Below are 21,205 nucleotides of genomic sequence, written 5' to 3'. Positions count from 1 at the left end.
GAAACTTGCACACGAAGCACGGCAAGTGGCATATGGTGCAGGTCGTGTGGCAGGTACAAGAATTTTTTTTCACCTGCTTGTGCATTTATTTAGTGTGTTTGCTTTCGCAATATAACGCTTGTATCAATTTCTATCAAATTGTATCAAGACACAGCTATTATATACTTTTCTCTTGAGGGATAACAGAAGGTTGCCGTTATCCCTCAAGAGAAAAGTATATAATAGCTGTGTCTTACCAGTACTCACCTACGGGGCAGAAACCTGGAGGCTTACGAAAAGGGTTCTACTCAAATTGAGGACGACACAACGAGCTATGGAAAGAAGAATGATAGGTGTAACGTTAAGAGATAAGAAAAGAGCAGATTGGGTGAGGGAACAAACACGAGTTAATGACATCTTAGTTGAAATCAAGAAAAAGAAATGGGCATGGGCAGGATATGTAATGAGGAGGGAAGATAACCGATGGACATTAAGGGTTACGGACTGGATTCCAAGGGAAGGGAAGCGTAGCAGGGGGCGGCAGAAAGTTAGGTGGGCGGATGAGATTAAGAAGTTTGCAGGGACGGCATGGCCACAATTAGTACTTGACCGGGGTTGTTGGAGAAGTATGGGAGAGGCCTTTGCCCTGCAGTGGGCGTAACCAGGCTGATGATGATGATGATGATGATGATCAATTTCCACCTTCGCAAGCTTTGTGACGGCCTTTGCCAACAAACTACCTTCGAGAAAGATTAGGTGAGAATTGTACTTCCTCCTGCAGCCCTTGTTTTTATTTTCTTGTTCTTCACATTATATAAATGTCATGGCAGAGCGTATGACTCCGTACTCTCAGTGCCCTTTCCCGAACGTCCCTACGGCGTAAGAAGAAATGTTATCCCCATTCAAATAAACTGGTCTGCTCATGGACGGCTGCAGGTGGTCGTGGCACGTCATTTTCGACGAAGACAGTACTGGATAGCTTTTGCTAGTGCGCCCGTACAGTCCTCGACAAGGATACTGAACTCGTATTCAGCAACCACAAGCAGCGACCTCCATTGTAATAATTACTGGGCTCAAGATGTTCTCTCAGGCGCGTGTGGACCCTGTCCAAAAATAATTAAGCACACTACATATCAGAACTTACCGAGCAAATATTTCAGGAAACTGCAGCCAGTGAAGGAAAGAAATAACAGAACAAACTTGCGCGTTTCATTAATTGAGAAAACTACTTACAGGGACTATGTCGCACTGGCTCAGAAATTTAGGTGAGCGGATGTGCCGCCCATTATGGGGTATCTACGACTCACAGGGACCCGGCCCGCATTTTTTTCCATTTTAATGACCATCACCCAATCACGACTGTTCTCTAGAGAAGCAAGGTGGGTATGTAGCGACAGTTGCAGGCAAAATATCGCGAAACCTAGAAGCCGCTCTTAGCCGATAGGGAGCGGTAAGTTGAAAATTGTGCGTTTCTCCGGCGTGTAACTTTGCCTTGCCTTATTCCACTGACGTGAAGCACGCCTTCACCACGTATGAAAGTTATAGAAACATGATACTGGTGAAGGTTGATTATCAAAATACTAAAGATCTACTTACTGTCTTAACACGATAACACAAATCTGCGTTATATCTTACCTACAGTTAAGCCTTTACGAAAAATATTTGGTAATGCCAAAACATACGCAGATTCTCACATGCAAGAGAGATAGAGAGAGACACAGAAAAGGGGAAAGGCAAAGAGGTCAACCAGATGGGAAGATCCGGTTTGCTACCCTACGCTGGGAAGAGGAAGTAGGGGGACGTAAAGTGATAGTGCCTCAAGTATACTCTAGGCGTTGCAATCGGCGCGTGCAAGAAAAGCATCCTTTACAACTGTCCTGGCGTGCGCGCACGGCATCAAAATAAGGCCACCACACTGCTGATAAATTGCTACTAAGTGTTTTTATATAGCTTTTGAGATGCGCGAAAGAAGTATTTACGTCATAGCAAACTGTAACTTCTCTGTTAAACATTATATGCTTCACTAAAGAATGCTATCCAGGTACAAACCCTGAAATGACTTAAATCAAATTGTTTGCATATAAATAAGACCTTGCTGTGCGGTAATGTTATGGGCAGAAGTTGGCGTATACGACCTAATTTTTATGAAATACCTGGTTAAATTCAGATAAAAAATAACCTGATTGACTCACACTTAATAACTGCAATAGTTATCGCATTTCTGTAAGCAACAATTATCAAAAGCTGAAAACTTGCTGTTCAGAAGACGGCGTGCAATCTTTCCACTTGTTCGGTCGGCGTCGCATGTGGCTTGCGCTGCAAGCATCCCTACGCATTCTCTGCGAAGCCGTCTGCCTGCTCCAACTACACCGGGTTTGCGAATTATTCACCCACCTTCAAAACTTATTCATCTTAGAGAAGACGTGGACGATATTCATCGAATCCTAGACTGACTTGCCAGTCAGGGTCTAATGCGCGTCGTCCACATATATCCGTTCCCAGATGTTCTTTCAAGTTACAGTGTGCGAAGCTGGTGCGCCTCTTTCAGGTCACACTATGCGTCAGTGAGCTCAAAGAGCCGTGGTAAAATTCTTCCCTGCAGCAGAGAGTGATGAGTTGAGAAAGACTGCGCGGATAGCAGGAGGAAAAACGTGTAGCATGTATCACAAAGTGAATGTCTACAAACCAAATGCATGACATCGTTCCGCCGTCAAGCACCATGAGTACAACCTCCCTAAGCCTTTGGTCCGCCGGATCATTCGCGATGAGGTACATTTCAACTCATTTGAGAAACAATTGAAACCACTAGGACGCCTTGAAGCAACTGCTCGGGCTAGGCAGCTTTTCAGGACGCCTCGCGACGGTAGGAGTGGTGTCGCACGACGGCTGTGCCAAATGTTTGGTAGCCAGGCACTATTTTTTGCCAACCAACGGCATGCCATCAACCATGAACTTTTGTCCTATGTCCGATTTTACTTCTTATCGTTGAAGGTCGGAGCTTTCCGTTTGATCCGAGAGGTGATTCCAGTGGTTTGCAGTCACATTCACCGTTTTCAATATAGCTAATATTGGACAGGCCTCCACTGGTTGTAATCATCGAAAGCATTTCGCTTCCTTCTCCATGTCAAGCTGGCGCTCCCTTCTCCTAGCGCCCACGTCAGATGTCGCAGCTATACCATGTTCGGCGTGCAACCCGCCACGCCCATTTTGCTGCTATCTTTAAGCTATTTGCGCAACCATTCCTCAAGGGTGTCGCCATGTCTCGTCACATGAGTTATGATTTATTAAAGATAAATTTTGATATAATGAAATAATTATACTCCTGAAGTTCATTCGCTAAATTGAATGGTTACTGCATTGAAAACATGTAAAGTGAAGTTAAAAGCTGACTTCAAGAAAAGGAATCGCCGACGCTTAGAAGCAGTACATCCGCATTTGTGTGCGTGTGCTTCCGACAATGAAAAGTCAACGCTCAAGCAGCCGGAAAGGTGGTTAACCAGCAAGACTTAAACGTGCGGCCCCGGTGTTCATCACTGGGTTAATCCCGACTGTTCATTAAGTGACGGCTTGGTAGGCTGCCGCATGCTCGGTACGCAGTTGCTGCTTATGGTCGGCTACCTGAGCCTGTTCTTGTGCCCGGGCTGCAGCATTGCTGATTGATGGAGTTGCTAATCGAAAGCTGCCTGCACCTCATGAGTACGTAGGTCGCGTGGCTTACCAATTTCGTAGCCGGCGAGAAACTGCTGTGCGCGCCCTCGGGTACGACGGAGAAAAACGACCTCACTTCCGGCGCAGTCAATCGCGCGCATCTTTCTCTTCCTTTTTCGCTCATGATCATTGGGTCGCGCCGGAAAAGTTTTCGGCATGCAAGCGACGGACGGACGGACGAATCGATTAGGCGTGTGCAGCTTCGCTGTAAAACATTTGCTCCACACAATAGGAGACAAAATGCGCGTTTATGCCAAGACATCTGCGCCTAGTGCGCTCGCACCTCCTAAAGGGCTCAAATTTGGTAACCCTGCATGAGTGTGTGCGCGCTCCTACCTCTACTCACTGTAGGGCAGTCTCCGGGAGTGAGTCTATGCAACCACATTTCACAACATGTTCCTTCTCCTGTACACTCAGAGACAATTTTCTTGGCCATGAGTCCAAAGCTGAAAAAGCACTTGCGCACATGCATAAGGTCGAAAAATGCCTGTGTTCAAAGAGGAGGCTCGTTTTTACGCCAGAGTATTTACAGTTGAGCAGTTCCACACGCATGACCTTGCAATCGCTGCTCCTCCTCGTATAGGCCAGTTACCTGAGAAAGCAGCCACAAGGCTTCGTTTCTTTTATTATCAATTGCAAAGCACAAAATATTGCATACAAATAGATCGTATTCTTGGGTATGACCCCGTCTTACGTAATGTAGACTTACCTAAAGCCAAAGAAATATTCTGGGCGAGCCGAACTTCCATGAGTGGTTAGAGTGCTTTCTTAGTTTTTTTCTCGTTTAGAACGCGTCCAGAAACTCGTTTGATGTTTTTATTATTCTTCTTATTCCTGTGCGTTGTGTTCAGGGATGTGTAATCCAGATAATGTGTTGTTATTCAAGAAAATGCATTCATTGCTGCATACGTGATGTTTCTCTGTGGCAGCAATTTATTTTATCTACTGTCGCGAAGATCCAGAGACATCAAACAGCCGCTCCCACCACCGACACTTGCCAGTAGCTGCAAGAGGACACATATTTTGTTCTTCCTTGCCAAGCGGCATGTGTAGACAACCCATCACCCTTTATTGTTCTTATCGAGTAACGCTTACAGCAGCTACTCATGTTTCAATTGACGCTGTGCTGTTGGATGTAAGAAATAGGCATCAGCACGTACCTGTAATATATGGCAAGGGCAAATGACGGCATATCCTCAAGCAAACGCAAAATATTTTAGGGTAGGATGCTGAAAAACAGTGTATTTTTTTTTCTAAATAGATATATACTCGTACCTGGAGGCTATACACGGCGCACATGCTATTGCTACGACGCATAAATAAGACAACCAATATACCGCTGCCCAAACATGTACAGGCACTGGTGCCGGTCGCTTTCAAGCATAAAAAGTGTGCTTACCGTTTATACCGCGGCCATTCTGGCATGATTATAGGGTACATCTGACGCCATGTCATGAGATCTTCTCCTTTGGGAAGAAATAATCCAGATTTACTTTTGTTTCAAGTGAGACCTGAGTGTCTTTCATATATCGCCGAATAGTGTGGACACTGACATTCGCCATTTTTTGTGCCCTACCCACCGATGACGCTGTCGCGGAACGTTTTATATCTCGCTACCTCATTGTGCACAAAGAATCCACGTCCTTTACATCGCAGTGCAGCTGTTGTGAACGTGTCGCAGCGCTGCAACGTCCTTCTTCCAGTATTCTGGTAGTCATCTTTACCCGCAACCTGCAGACTTTTTCACTTTGGAGATGTCAGAGCTCGGCACCGAGCTTAGGTATTTATTCAAGTGACAGTAGGGTGACTCACACCGGTTAGCTCATTTGCTGCATGGTAATGGGCACCTGTCGCTTTGCGCACAAGCTGCTTCGTCTGCTTAGAGAACCACTGCTTGCCGAGGAGAAGGAGTAGATTTTAATGAAGAGGAACGAGGAGACTTCGGCCTGGAGAGCGTGCCTCTAGCCTGTTACTCCTCGATGTGGTATGGGGAAGTAGGAGATTCACGGAAAGGTAGGAGGTTGACTATTATGTTATGGCACAATGAGTTACTATAAACACGTTGTCCAATACGCGGATGCGCTTTAAACACAATGCACACAGGCGTAATCTTGTCCACAAAAAAGTCATCGCGCTAACCCATTTCGCACTGTCTACACGTCTCACAGGTTCTTGAGGCGATTGTCTGAACCAGTCTCCAGCAGACAGTTCAAGAGGGACTTTATGGCACGCTGAGCATGCTCAACTCTGCTCCACGCGCCTAAAACCTTTTCTTCTGAAAAGGGTTGGGAGTTCAAGCAGTCAACACTAGACTTAGTTGTTCTTCGTTCGGCCGCATATTGCGGACACACACAGAGTACGTGCGCTATTGTTTCGGGCAGTGTCACAGGCGCTACAGTGAGGGTCCCGTTCTTATCCAATCATGGGAAGATATTGGTAAGTGTACGCCACACCGAGCCGTAATCGGTGAGTGAGTGTTTCCTGGCCTCCCCGAAACCGAAGTGGAAGCCTGAATCACAAACAAGCATCAAGTAAATGGAGACGCTCTAGCTAATGTTCGGGGTTGTCCTAATAATGCGCCATAGAGGTTTTATGGAGTTATGGAGCAAGGTGTTGATGTCATACCAAGGAATATTTAGTTTTATAATCCTCGCGTAAGTGTCTGCCTTTCTTGCTTCCGCGTCAGCCTGTTCATTTCCACCTATTCCACAATGGCTAGGAATCCTCCGCAGCGCGATGTTGTGCCCGGATTGAGACGCCCCAGCCAGCAAAGACGTGATATCATAAACCAGAGGACTATATGCCGTTCTGTGATTCATATAATTGCTCATAAGTTGCAGCGTTCGTTTTGAGTCACACGACATTGTTCGTTTCTCGAGGCTTTGCTGCAGAATGCAACGGACTGCTTCTCGAACTCCGGTCAACTCAGATGCTGTAGACGACTGCTTTCAGAGTTTTGCGTAACTCCTCCACGGCGAACGAAACTGCAATACCACGACCACAGACGCGCTGGAACCTGGAATCTATAAGTTTAATACAAAGACCATTCGCCAGCAAAGCGTGGTGTGGGTAAAAAAAATTGCGCCAACAATACAGGCATTTGAATTTCATTTATGCTTTTTCGCAAGAGTTGTTCCAAGATAAGTGAATTTACTTCTATTTTCGTTCTAATAAGGAGGCAATAAAATTATCAGCAAAACTGACGGTCTATACCCATGTACGTTACAAGCCGATGCTTTCAGTTTCGTAGCGTTGGTCTAATTTCCAAAGAACTTTCCAAGATTAGAGCGAGTTCATCATCATCATCATCATCATCATCATCATCATCATCATCATCATCATCATCAGCCTGGTTACGCCCACTGCAGGGCAAAGGCCTCTCCCATATTTCTCCAACAGCCCCGGTCATGTACTAATTGTGGCCATGCCGTCCCTGCAAACTTCTTAATCTCATCCGCCCACCTAACTTTCTGCCGCCCCCTGCTACGCTTCCCTTCCCTTGGAATCCAGTCCGTAACCCTTAATGACCATCGGTTATCTTCCCTCCTCATTACATGTCCTGCCCATGCCCATTTCTTTTTCTTGATTTCAACTAAGATGTCATTAACTCGTGTTTGTTCCCTCACCCAATCTGCTCTTTCCTTATCCCTTAACGTTACACCTACCATTCTTCTTTCCATAGCTCGTTGCGTCGTCCTCAATTTGAGTAGAACCCTTTTCGTAAGCCTCCATGTTTCTGCCCCGTAGGTGAGTACTGGTAAGACACAGCTACTATACACTTTTCTCTTGAAGAATAATGGCAACCTGCTGTTCATGATCTGAGAATGCCTGCCAAACGCAGCCCAGCCCATTCTTATTCTTCTGATTATTTCCGTCTCATGATCCGGATCCGCAGTCACTACCTGCCCTAAGTAGGTGTATTCCCTTACGACTTCCAGTGCCTCGCTGCCTATTGTAAATTGCTGTTCTCTTCCGAGACTGTTAAACATTACTTTAGTTTTCTGCAGATTAATTTTTAGACCCACTCTTCTGCTTTGCCTCTCCAGGTCAGTGAGCATGCATTGCAGTTGGTCCCCTGAGTTACTAAGTAAGGCAATATCATCAGCGAATCGCAAGTTACTAAGGTATTCTCCATTAACTTTTATCCGCATTTCTTCCCAATCCAGGTCTCTGAATATCTCCTGTAAACATGCTGTGAATAGCATTGGAGAGATCGTATCTCCCTGCCTGACGCCTTTCTTTATTGGGATTTTGTTGCTTTCTTTAGCGAGTTCAGTCATACAAAATGAGTGCAGCCACCTTTACTAGCCACTTGCGAAGACTGCGCAGCGGTAGAAATGCGGTATAGCGAAGTAGATGCAGGTTCAGCAGTTTAGGTGTAGTTGACTGGTGCATGCTTTTTAGATGGCTCCCAGGCGTGTCAGTGTTCCTGACGTCACAAGGACTTTGCAATCACAGCAGTCACTATTCACCTGAGAATCTTCATGTTGATAAGTCGAGTAGCCTATTTGCAATAATTAGAACTTGAAACCTCTCGAGGCTTGTCATTAGGTGATTCAATATTTGCACTGCTAGTTGCAAATTAAAATTATTCCGATACATTGGTGGGTGATGTCGTATTCTTTTTATATACTATGTAATTTTTGCATTAAGAGCGATAAATAATAAAAGTAGCTTCATAATATTATTAACATTCATATTGTTAAGGCAGTAATATCTTAATTTAAAGGTTGAGCTGCGTACCCAGACTAAAAAAAGCATTTTTTCTTTCATGCAGTGCTCCTGGCAAGTACTGTTGAATTGCTTGCCAGCCAGGTCCCGTATGAGGTAAGTCTTTACGTTCCAATTATGATACTCAGATTTATTCGCCACCTATAGTTCTGAAGAGCGCCCAATATAAAAATAAACAATTGCCCTTCCACTCTGTGAAGAAGGATAACCAGCGAATCTGTGTGTGTGGGCCCCTCAATGCTGAACTGCACCTCCGCCGTTGGTCGGCCTGGCGTTGCAGCATCTCCGGGATCGGCCCACGCATGGGGAGTGCTTAACGCCTGCTTCACCTCCGCCGGGGGGCCGACGGGTATTGCACTATCTTCGGTATCAGCGCACGCTGGGAGTGTACTTAATGCCTGCTTCACCTCCGCCGCGGGTGACCCGGCATTGCACTATCTTCGGGTTCGGCCAACGTATGGGGAGTGCCTAACGCTTACTTCACCTCTGCCGCGGTTAGGCCCGGCATTGCTCCGTTTTCAGGATCGGCCCACGTATCGGGAGTGCTTAACGCCTGCTCACCTCCGCCACCTGTCGGGCTATTATTGCACTATCTACGGGATCGGCGCACTTATGGGGAGTGTGTAATGCCTGCTTCACCTCCGCCGCCGGTCGGGCCGTTATTGCACTATTTTCGGGAACGGTCCACGTATGGGGAGTGCTTAACGCCTGTTCACCTCCGGGGAGTTTTTCGCTTCAACGCCAATGACACGAAAATTTCCTTGGGTGGTAGAGGTATACAGCTTCGCAGTAAAAAAAATACGCGTACACAACAATACTAAATATATCATGGAAGGCAACATATTTATAGAAATTGCCTGTAATTTTTCTTGGTCTATGTGGTGCTCATGTGTCCGCGCACACTTTACAAGATTTTACCTAAACTTTAGGATAAGGGAGCGCGAGACTTCGTAAGGGAGTTCGACCTCGGGGAAGTTCTGGTCGTGTCACACGGACAATTAATGCTCCTTCCATAGGAATATTATTTATTGTATTTGAAGCGAAAGACACACACCTTATTAAGAATCAAAGTGCGCTCTTCAAACATGCCATTGATTACAGCGCCATTAGACACCCTGCGCTTATGTGGCGTTTCCTTTCCAGCGCGGATAGCCAACATAGCGTAGCGAGTAGGCTCTTTGTTCTGCTACCCGAACTGCTGCAAATTATGCTGAAAATGCAACATTTTGTGCGTGTTTTTTATTCTGTCTACTTTGCTGCGGTGCCATTCATGAGCGACCACGACATGGCCACAATTAGTACATGGCCGGGGTTGTTGGAGAAGTATGGTAGAGGCTTTGCCCTGCAGTGGGCGTAACCATGCTGATGATGAAGATGACACCGACCACAGCCCGACTAGCCCGACAGAGGCCACGCTTACACGAACCTGACGGGAGCGGGTCGTTTCAGTAATCGAGCTGTACGTACGGCCCAACGTGACCGCTTTTACACGAACTCGCATCTGACTAGTCTGGACAAGAAGGCGAACAGCGTCGAGGCCGAGACAACAGCGCGTTTGAGCTGGGCTTGCGGTTCCCCGCTGCCGTCTGCGACAGCTATATTTTTTGGGTCTCACCGCTATGATGAGGTTGCATTGCACAGTGCCTTGTCTGATCTTTAACCTGATTTTGTTGCTGCTGCTGACGCATAAATAGCTATGTCCCAGCATTCCAGAGCAAGACTTGCTGGGTGGCTGCTTGCAGCTGGCAGCTGCGCAAGGCGGCGTGCTATCTCGACGAGAGCATCACAGAAATGGTTGTCGGATATCGGTGTTTACATTCCCATAGCTTGTAGGGAAGCAATGCTGCCCGAGTTTTACTGATCTTGCAAGTGTTACTAGGGTAGATCCTGCGGTAGCGTGTTAGTTAGGGGTACAGTCGCGATCAATTTGAAGGTCATCGCGCGAGCATCGACCGGCGGGCCTCCTAAGCAGCATAGCGGCCGATTTTGGAACTGCGAAGATAAAAATTGCGCTGCCTTCTTCCCCTATTATGCTCATCCAGGCTGCAACCATAACCCCCAAGACACACTAGCCACATTTTTGTCTTTGTTTCCCTTTCATGGCAATGATCTGTGTGCGTCGCTTCCTCATGCATATCTTGGCTAACAATGACGCCTCTGTGCAAAAGCTCATAACGCAATCGAAATGAATTCGCAGGTTATGCCGCGAACGGTGACGGGAGTGACAGCTTTTCAGGGAACACCAAAAGAGAGAGAGGGGAGCTATCTGATGTTTCCCTCTCGACCGACGGTGATGACGTAACGTGGCGCTGCTCCTAGTTTTGGTCGCCGCTCGCGCGATCACCTTCAAATTGATCGCGACTGTACGTGTCTGCCTGTAGCAGGCGAAGGGTGGTTGCCTGTGCTCTGTTTAGCTTGTGATGAGGGATGGGGAAGGTTCTTCTTTCGAGATTTCGTGAGATTTCGAGATGATTTTGTGACGTCGTTGTAGCTGGTGAAACGATCGCGTTCCGCGAGTGCACCTTCACTGTCTCCGGCACGGTTGACAAGGCCTCGTGTTACAGAGTGAGTGACCTCGTTGAGGTTGGTGAGGTGCGGATGTACGTCGCCGGCGGGCGCTGTGAATCAGACGAGAGTGATTTGTTTTTTGGGTGAGTGAGGGGCTTGGTTTAGGATGGCGTAGTGCTTGTTGTCAAATACGACCTTCGATGTAATTGCTGATTGCCGTGCGGGTATCGCTCACGGTGGTGTGGCAGACCGGATCGAGGGTGGCCAGGGCCATGGTTACTTGGGCCGTCTCGGCGTTTCGGGTTACGATGCTGGCGGCATGTTTGAGCCAGCCGCCGAGAAGCCGTGCCCGTCTTGATATTCAACTGCGCCGACGAAGGTGACGCCCATGGTGTCACCACAGGCTTTAAAGAGGGAGGCAGCCCTTGCCTTTCGACGTTCCTATTGTAGTCCGAGTGCATGTCTTTGGGGATAGGGTCGCCATGTAGGCAAGTCTGTACGGCGCGTGTAATGGGGTATTTGTCTCCATGTTGACGGTGGTAGGTGATGCCGAGTTTAGTTAGAATGTGCTGGCCCGTTTCTGTGAAGATGAGACGCCCCAGATGAGACCGACGCTGTGCTTCGATTAATTCGTCGAGGGTGTTATGTAGCCCTAATTCGAGTAAAAGTTCCATGCTCGTGTTTTTTGGCAGTCCGTAGGATTGTTTGTAGGCGCCGCGTATAATTTTGTTCAATTGAGTCTTTCCTGCTTTGTACCAAATATGGAACGCAGCAAAGTCCGTGATGTGACAGATGACGAATAAGTGAACAAGGCAGATGAGGCTTTTTTCCTTCATGCCCTGTCGCCTGCTGGTTACCCATTTCAGCAGCCGCGACGTATTGGCCGTCTGTAGGAGCATCTTCGATATAGCCATTGAGTTGGCGCCGTTGGCTTCGATGGCCATGCCGAAGCCCCGGATGGTAGAGACCACGGGTATGGTTCCAGCATCCCTCATGTGAAGTTGGATTTCCTCGTAGTGTCGTTTGTGCGTAGATCCTATTAGTGGGCGTGGGCTTGGGGTGGGGCGGTGTAGGAGGAGCGTGGGGTGGTGTAGGAGAAGCTCTGACTTGTCGGGGGAACATCGGAGCGCGATGCCTTGTAGATAATTTTCGACAGCATCGATGACGTCTTGCAGAGCGGTTTCAATTTGCCCGTCGCTGCCGGTTGTGGTCCAGATAACAATGCCGTCGGCATAGATCGTATATTCTATGCCGTCTAACTTCTGTAGTTCCTGTGCCAATCCGAGCATGACCAAATTGAACAGCATTGGCGGAATGGCAGAGCCTTACGGTTTTCCCGCGCATCCGAGAGTGAATTTCTCCGATTGAATATCTCCATCCGAGAGGAAGGCCCGTCGGTTGGATAGAAAGTCCCGTATGTAGTTGTAGGAGCGCTCACCTATGTTGTGCAGAGAGATGCGTTCGAGGATGGTAGAGTGCCAGGCATTATCGAAGGCGCGCTCGAGATCGAGGCCCAATATCGCCTTTGTGTGTCAGGATTTGTCATCGAGGATTTGATGCTTGAGTTGAAGGGTTGATATCTGGGAAGGGTGGTCGGAGTGTGGTGCGTTTCCAGGAGTATGAGTAGATCCGGCTGTCGTGAAGATGTGCGAAGCGTCGACAGTTCTGTGGACATATCACTGTATTGGTGTTAGTATATGCCATGATGAGGGAGGGATCTAAGAGGCTGCCGGTGGCCAGGCGGGAGTGTCGTGGGTGATTCAACTCGTGTCCATGATTATAGCCGGGGTGACGGGGGTGGATGTGGTGAAAAGGGTCCAGAGGTTGTTTTCTATGCCGGTAACTATTTGCATTATGGCGAGCAGAGCGCTCTGGAGAGTTTCGACGGTCCTCTGTAGTGACACGAGCATGTCTTCGACTTCAGGGTGCACCTGCCCCGTACCAGCTCCTTGGAGGGCTCTCTTTTCCTCTAAAGGTGTGAGGCTAGGGAGCTGTGGGGCTTTGCGTGTGGGTTGTGTTTTGGGTTGCTTTCGGCTCTGAATCTCCTGTGTATGTTTTTGAATTAGGTCGCGCATAGCTGCATTTTCTTTCTTAAGTTGATCGATGACTGCATTGGCTGTGTTTTGTTTAGGCGTAGGGGAAGACCTGACAGGACCCGCTCGCGATACGCATGTCATAGCGTCTGCGAAGCTCACCTTTTTTGAAATCTGTCGGCCTCATGGGGTCGACCTGGATCTCGACCAGTAACGACATGTTCTGGGTCGGGAGTGGGAAGGGCTACGGTATTTCGTGTGCATGGGCGGGATATCATCTGGTCGAGGGGTTGATTGCTGTGCCGTACGTTGTTCCCAGAGGCGTTTCCAGACGATTTATACCGTTTTATATTTGGCCTTGCACCGTTTGCCCGCCGTGGAGTGGGGTATACCGCACAGCGAGCTTTTGGGTGTGCACTGATGGTCTTGGTAGGGATTGCGGGCGCCGCAGCCCCTGCAGATCTTGTCGTTAGAGGATGGACAAACATCCATGCGGCGCCGGAGACGGTCACAGTGGAACATATGTCGATTTGCCTGCGGTACAAGGAGCAGGGGATCAGTGTTGCGGCATATCGGACCAGGTTCAGAAATCATGTTAACAAATGGCTGTCGATTCCTTCGGGTTTACTTCAAATCAGATTTAAGCTGGTCCGACTATGTCAACCATGTACGTTTGAAGGTGTCTAGGTCCATAGGCTTGATGTACAGGCTGAAACATCTTATACCGATGCGTTTGAAGAAACAATTGTATTTTTTACTAATTCATTCACACCTTGGGTACTGTCATTCAGTTTGGGGATTAAGCAACAAGACTAACTCAGCCCGGCTCTTCGTGCTCCAAAAAAGAGCTTTGCGTTTAGTATGTTTTTCAATATCTGCACCAGACAGCTGTATATAGCAGAGTCTAAAAATATTGCCTTATGCCGAGCTTTACAGTTTCTTTCTAGGAATTTTCGTTTATTGTCAAATCAAGAATAACTACCCACTTTTCTTCGAAAAATATTTAAAGCGAGATGTAGTATATAATTTACGCACAAATATTTTAGTTGTACATAGACCCCGGACCAACTACGGTACCCAAACAATAGATAATCAAATAATATCCCTTTGCAACAGACATCCTTCTATAATTGATCACGCTCTCAACAGTAAAACTATTCGGCATTACAAAAGGAAAATAAAACTACTATTGTTAAGAATACCCGATCCTATCTGATCTTTTTTGTGCTTGACCTGTCTGTAATCGGTAATAAAATACATCGTTGTATGTAGTGCATATATGTAGTGCATTCATCCCTTTATATTCATATTTATGTAGTAACAAAATCGTATTGCACAACTTTGTATGACTTGTTACTATTTGTGTGTTATTTACTTATGTCAAGTGTACATTTGCTTGTGTTCCCTATGTATTATAATACGTTTTGTTCTACTTATTTGGTATTATAGTATTGCACTTTATTTCATTTAGTGCAAATGCTGTCTGATGTGTACTCCGGAGGCGAAGGCCCTGTCAGGAAACATACGTGATTCCTTTTGCCACACCTCGTGATCATACCTATGACATTGTATTTATGTCCGAAATAAAGACTGATGGATGATGAGGTACGGCACACTGGGTTCGTCGAAGGCGATGACGACGGTCGTGGTGGAACCGATGCGCTTGGCGGCCAGGGCTGGCGGATTGCGGGCGTTTATGATGTCAGCGTCCATTTTCTGGGCGCTGTCGGTGAGGGGAATATTTCGGATAAATCCTTTGGTGGTGTTCTCTGGGGCTGGCTCATACGACTTCGTGGGTGACACCATTGACGGAGATAGATTTCATGCGCACGCACCTGTCAGCATTGTGCGGCCGGGGCGTGCTGATCACGACGCTGTTTTGTTGAGCGTTCGCACAGATTGTGACGTCTTGGCTTTATTCCGGGATAAGTTGTGTTGCATGGAAAATGGCTGCAGTCACTGTGGGGCTGCCGACTTTCGGGATATTTAGTGCTCCTTTAGGTCAGGCGATCAGCTTAATTTCGTCCTCGGGTAATTGGGGCATACGTCCGGCCTCGGGGACTTGAGATTTAACGTTCTTCCTGGTTTTAGAGCGAGAGCGGGCGTCTTGCGATTATGGTGGGTCGCCGTTAGATAAGCTTTTGTCGCGTTTTACGTCGGGACGGCGGTAAAGGGTGGTGCGCCAGCCCATTTCGGCGGTCAACTCTTCTGGGGGGATGTCTTCACCCATAACTTGAACCTGCATTCTGCTCTGCGACCTCAGCGCGCCGCCGGCGCACGCTTAGGCTTAGCGCGGCGATGGCATGGTCGTGGTACCATAACGTTCGTAACACATTAAAGCAGAAGCATCCCACCTCAAAATTAGACGTCCACTGAAACCTGCTGACTTCACGCATCAAGTGCCGTAAAACTCAGGCCAAGAGTCGCCATAAATCGCCGCGAAATCACTTGGTGAAGCCGGAGCCCAGCTGCTCTCAGAGCTGCTTGCGCGTCATTAAATTGTCACTTATACAACAAAAAGTTTGGACACGAGACTACTCCCTTCAGCCGCCGAGGGAGATCGCTGATCTCGCTCGACCAAAAGTCCCTTTAAACTCCCTTAGCGGAAGGGCGACCGTGTGACACGGAGTCCATCTCCCTCGAGATAAAGACGACGGAGTTAAAAGGAGTTTGCGGGTGCCCGTGTGACAGGGGCATTACTTTACTTCGTAATATTGTTACGCATAGAATTAAGCGCAAGCGTCTAATACTGTACGAAGTTCAATTTTAAGCAATAAATATCTTGTACCTCATAATAGTCAACTTTCGTAAAGCAGTCTGATACACAGCATCCGAAGTACGAAGCTTTCACCACCAGGCCACGCCACCTACTGGGTTTTCAGACATTCTTTGCCAATGTAAAATTATAATTCTTACCTAAATCATTGACACCGCGCTTGAATCTATCACCATAATTCATTGTCATTTCAATTTCATCAGCATCTCACATCAAATTCTGGCCAGCTGTCAGTACCATTAATAAAATATGGGCACGAGAGATGACATATTTGCAATGCTAATCAATAAACAGCGGCGCCACGGACAAGTTGTTTTGTTAATCAGCCATTCTTCAATTGATGTCTATATCACGAGGCTACACGTAATTGAATACATAAATGTGCGAGCGGAAAACGTTTATAGCAGCATTACTACTACTCTTCTACTTGGCCTTATATTCAAGGTATTTCAATTGATCAATACTGGTTCCAATATGCTGCATGGCGTCTACGTGAAGATATATTGATTTGAGTAATGCGACTGGAAACATGATATTTTCAATAAACTTCATACTCATTTTATGGTACGTTCAGAATAAGCAAGCAAAGTCTAGGTGCATGAACGCCCGTAACCGACTAAAGATGTGTAGCTTTGCTCAGAGTATGAATTCACTCGAGGAGCGACTAGAGTCATGACTAAAGGAGAAATTCTGTCCACGCGTTCTCATTGCTTGCCAAATGAAGCTAAATAATGCATGAATCATGGTAAAATGGTCGTATTTTTTATTGTGCAGGATGGACTAAGTAGCAGTTTGGTGAAAACCCTGGTTAAGCGGTCACCCACTGCTGACGCGAACAAACGCGTCCGACGAGGCATACTTGACGCAGCTATGAAGGCCAAAGCTTTGACAACAGCGGCTATCCACGGAATAATTAGTATGAAGAACAAGATGCGTGAGTTGAAAGGAGACGAAGAGGATGACGAGCCATTTCGCCCCATCGACGTTGACGCGATACTTAGGGAAGAAAGCGGCAAATACGACGACGAATCACCAGAAGATAACACAGACACTTCACCCGCTCAAACACTTTATCCAGGGAGAATGCACACACAAAACTATCCTAATATCGCCGGACACGCGAACGGCATACCAAGGCAAGAATTTCGTAAGGGATGGTAAAGCTTCATTGGAACATTTCAGTGTCTGGGGGGACGAAAGGCGTAAAAAATTTGCTTCGAGCTTCTGTGAGCCATATTGAGGTGTATCTCACAAACTACAACTTTTACTGTAATAAGGCACCGACAGACTAAAGGAATATATGCAACTGAAGGCAATGTTAAGACAACAATCGACTCCTATTAAAGTTTGTAGAATGACATGAGCACACACGCACGCACACACACGGAGACGGAATCAAAAAGTAACGAGAAGCATTCGCGTACTTATCTGTTAGCCTGTTTGTGTTTTATAATCTGATTTACAACGATTGCTGCTAGACCATGGTAACTAAGCCGTTGCATATATGGTATATGTTAGCTGTTATCATTTATCAGAATCAATAGGGAAGCCACTAATGACATAAACACTTGCGGGACCTATAGAACTGACGCCTGAACACCATTGGTTGACGTGCCAATTAATAAATTGCGATTATTCCAATTTAGCCTAATAATAGAAAATGATGTTTTCCTTAGCTGGGGTGGGATCGTCGCAAACTCCATTTATCATTGTTGCTGGTTACGATGTAGACTTACGATGATTGACGTACATGTCTCTACGATGGGTACTTTCGATCGCTTATGATTCCTTAGACTGTTTTGTTGTTTGCTGTTGTGCCGTGGGGTTGTTTCCGGCAGTGCCCTTTTTGCAGCTTTGGTTATGTTGTCGTGTGTTACAGTTTTTCTGCAGACTTAGGAAAGTTTCCTCAATAAAAAGATTTGCGTGTGTGAGTGTCGTCTTTTGTCTCTTACCTATATCTCGCGTCTCATGCCGCCAGACTATATTGACAGAAGCTTATACGCACTAGCCTAACTGTCCAACTTGTCATAAAAAAACACTTCTTACAAGCACGTTTCTGGATATTTGGCTGCGTCCTCGCTGTTACCGCCGTGTACACAAGGTTTTATAGGTTTCCAAAAGCAGGAGTACATCAAGTCATACACAGACCAAAGTTGGGAAGCTTTCCGAGGAAGACTGTCATTTTAGAGCTGCAATCATATCTAATTACGGAACTTCAACTTCTGGTGACGTCTGAGATAGCTTACTTATTTCCTGCCCGAGGTTGACGTTTTTATGTTAAAATGTTGCTGTAAGGTATCAAATTAGCCTGTGCATAAATGCAGTAATTCCTTACACGTTCCATATTATTAGTTTACAGTATGTGCTATCCCTTTTTAGTCCGAAAACAAGTCCTGTTCAAGCGATAATTTGGCTACTTTGGCTATCGTTCGTGAGGTAGGAAAAGAAAATTTTTAGCCAACTTCAGAGATGCTTTTGGCACTGAACACATTCACTGCGACGGCAAAATGCTGTCACAGTGGGCACTGCTATCTTCTAAAGCACTTCAATGCGACGCGCACAATGTATCCGTCCACTAAGTATTGCTTCTCGCTACTTCAAAAACGTATATTGCGCCGATGCTGCTCGTTGTAGAATTGGTGCGGTGTGCAAAATCTAGCATATATTACCAAGCTAGAAGCATGCGTGTATCATCGCTTAGCGGGCGCGGCAATCCCATCTTTGTTGCAGCAGGACATCACTTCGATATCCCGCCGGCAGGGACATTTTGTTTGAAGCAGTTATATGGTTACCAAGGGCGATTGTTACCGACGTTCGCATCTGAAACCTAACGTGATTGAGAACCTATGTGTGATATCAGTTTAATGAAACGTTTTAGTAACATAGGCTCTTGGCTTAGCTCGACCTGTGTTCCTTAAAGCTCCCTATAGGACAACTGACACAGCTAATACTTTTGCCACTCGGCGCGTAATGTCATTCACAGTAAATGGCATTCATACCGAATGTCTTTGCGGCCTTGCGTTCCCTGTCTACACTTGTACAGAAAATATCATTCGCAATTGATGGCGATGTTTATCGGCATCTTGTGCTCGCAAGCACTCGGCAATCGACATGTGTGCGTTCAAGTTGCGCGGTTCAAGTTGCGTTCAAGTGTGCGTTCAAGTTGAAGTGGGTCTTCGTACACTTTCAGCAGCGCGCGCGTCTTGACGAAGCTGCACAGTTGGCTTCCGTGGTTGGTGGATAGGCTTTAGCACGGCGCCACTTTCAAGACAATATGCACAAATTGAAAAAAAATAGAACGGATGAGCATTTCTAAGTTTTTTCGACAAGAGGTGCTAGCGTGCAGTAAGAGACACGGAACAAGAATATAGCTCCACAAAGAACTTCAATTATTGTGCTGTACGTCATAAAGTTAATAAAAAGTTCACAACAGCAATTATGACAACCTTTACTCTGATTACATTTCCTTTTAACTTATTGATTTCGTAATTTTTTGCGAAGCCCCTGTCGTCGAGATTACACCAGTCGTGCTTGCATGAGTTCGGGAAACTCATTCAATGGGCGAATATCATTAGCTCTGAATGTCATTCACTATATCCATGTGTAAACAATAAACATGGCATTAAGACGCAATCTCATTCGCTGCGAACGACAGAGGTATGATACACTGTGATTTGTTGTTTTATTAACCTAAAATGAAATGCTGCTTCAAACACTACTTCTTTTTTTAGTCCTATGGCCACCCACATACTACAGCCTAAAACTGGTACAGCGCAACGTAGAAAGGAAGACTGAAGCCAAGCCAGCGAGATGAAAGAAAAGAGCGCTGACTTCCAACTGGTTTATTGGCAAGTTGCACGAAACATACAGCTACAAGAAATCATCAAGCAATATCGTCACAACACTTCACAAAATGAAGTGCGAGAATGGAATGAACTGAACCCGTGTGTTACCGCGCAAACAACGTTGTCCAAATTTGTTGAGCTTGCCGACAAGGCAGTCCTCTCTTTTACTTACTGATATTATTTGCGTCTCTGTATGCGTTCCCACCTATCCTATACTTTCTTAAGCCAGGATTGCAAATGTACATATGTGTGAAAATTGTTTACTCACTCCTGTAATAACCCCCATGGGTTGACAGTATGTTAAAATTAAAAAAAATAAATATATAAAACGTCACACTGATAGAAGACTACACCATGATGAGTCACAGAACGCGCAATTCCGTCATGCACAGTTAAACTGAACAAGAAATCTTGCTTCCTCTGAAGATAGGCACAAAGATGACGCGCTAACATACGTGCTGCCAGCACTTGCTATGCGATCAGCTTCAATAATCCCCCGCGCAAGTTGTGATCGGTGCTTTTTTCCAGCACTTCACACCAGTTAACATTCGGCTTACAACCACAGTTGCGACAGTGAATTCTTAAGAGTTCCTGTACAACTCGGTGCACATTCTAATCATGTTCTTTTAGCCTTTCATTAAGGGAGCGACCAGTTTGGCCTGTATATCTCTTCCCACATTATAGTGGAATTTAATAATCAAGTCCAACAGCGTAAGACGCAAAACGCTTCTTGTGCATGGTCGAACCGACAGTGGTGCGCGGATGGAGCGGATTTACGGCCATACAGAGCGTGCGTAGCATATCCGGCGCGGAAAGCACTACTTACACGCTACCATTGCGGCCAATCTTTTTTAATCTGTCAGAGACGTTAAGCAAATATGGTATGACTACCGGCCTGTTTCGTTCATTATTTCTTTGTTGGGCTTCTGCGTTACTGTTCTTCTTTATCTGATTTATTAGCTTTTCATCTATAGCTGAAAGACGTAAGGAAGTAAGATTTCTTGATCAGTTTAAGCGTGCGTGACAGAATTGCGCGTTCTTTGACTCATGATGGTGTAGTCTTCAATCGGTGTGAAGTTTTGTGAAGCGTTGTGACGACATTGCTTGGTGCTTTCTCGTAGCTATTTATTTCGTGCAACTTGCTATTAAACCAGTTGTGAGTCAGCGCTCTTTTCTTTCATCTCGCCGGCTCGGCTTGATTCTTCCTTTCTATGTGGCGCTGTACCAGTTTTAGAGCGCAATACCAACTCGCTTAATGCTCAACCCTAGTCAATCACATACTACAAATTAGGAAGTCACCAGACAACAACACGGTAGTGAGCTTCACTTAAGAGAAAGGACTCAACCGCAAAGGAAACCAAGTTGTATGTGAACGAGACAAAAGCAAAGCTTGAACGCGAGTAAAGTCTACGTTGAAGTCGATGAAAGGCAATGTTTTCCTGGGTGCGTTGTAAGTGAGCAAATTCGGTATGTTAACAACATAATTATTGTGAACGACGACATTTGATCAACGTCAACTGGGAGGTCAATCACCTTCCCACCATTTTAGAGTGCATTGATAGCAACGTCTGGCACCCTCTGCACATTTCTTTTTGCGTTCTTGAAGGTCCGCTTTCGTCAGAAAT

General features: G+C 46.2%; 1 protein-coding gene across 2 annotated transcripts in view; it reads left to right on the top strand.

Annotated features, from left to right (window-relative positions):
- Positions 1-17,666, top strand: part of LOC142576348 (uncharacterized) — a 79,493-nt gene extending 61,827 nt beyond the window's left edge. For both annotated transcript variants that reach the window (XR_012826831.1, XM_075686446.1), the window contains 2 exons: positions 8,465-8,514; positions 16,510-17,666. Coding sequence is in view for 1 of the 2 variants with exons in the window: in XM_075686446.1 (XP_075542561.1) it covers positions 8,465-8,514; positions 16,510-16,896 (437 nt within the window). In the remaining variant the exon portion in view is untranslated. The remainder of the gene's footprint in view (positions 1-8,464; positions 8,515-16,509) is intronic.
- The last annotated feature ends 3,539 nt before the right edge of the window (positions 17,667-21,205 follow it).

The sequence above is a fragment of the Dermacentor variabilis genome, chromosome 3 (genome assembly GCF_050947875.1).
Source record: "Dermacentor variabilis isolate Ectoservices chromosome 3, ASM5094787v1, whole genome shotgun sequence".
Lineage (NCBI taxonomy): Eukaryota > Metazoa > Arthropoda > Arachnida > Ixodida > Ixodidae > Dermacentor > Dermacentor variabilis.
This window is presented reverse-complemented; position numbering and strand designations above follow the sequence as displayed.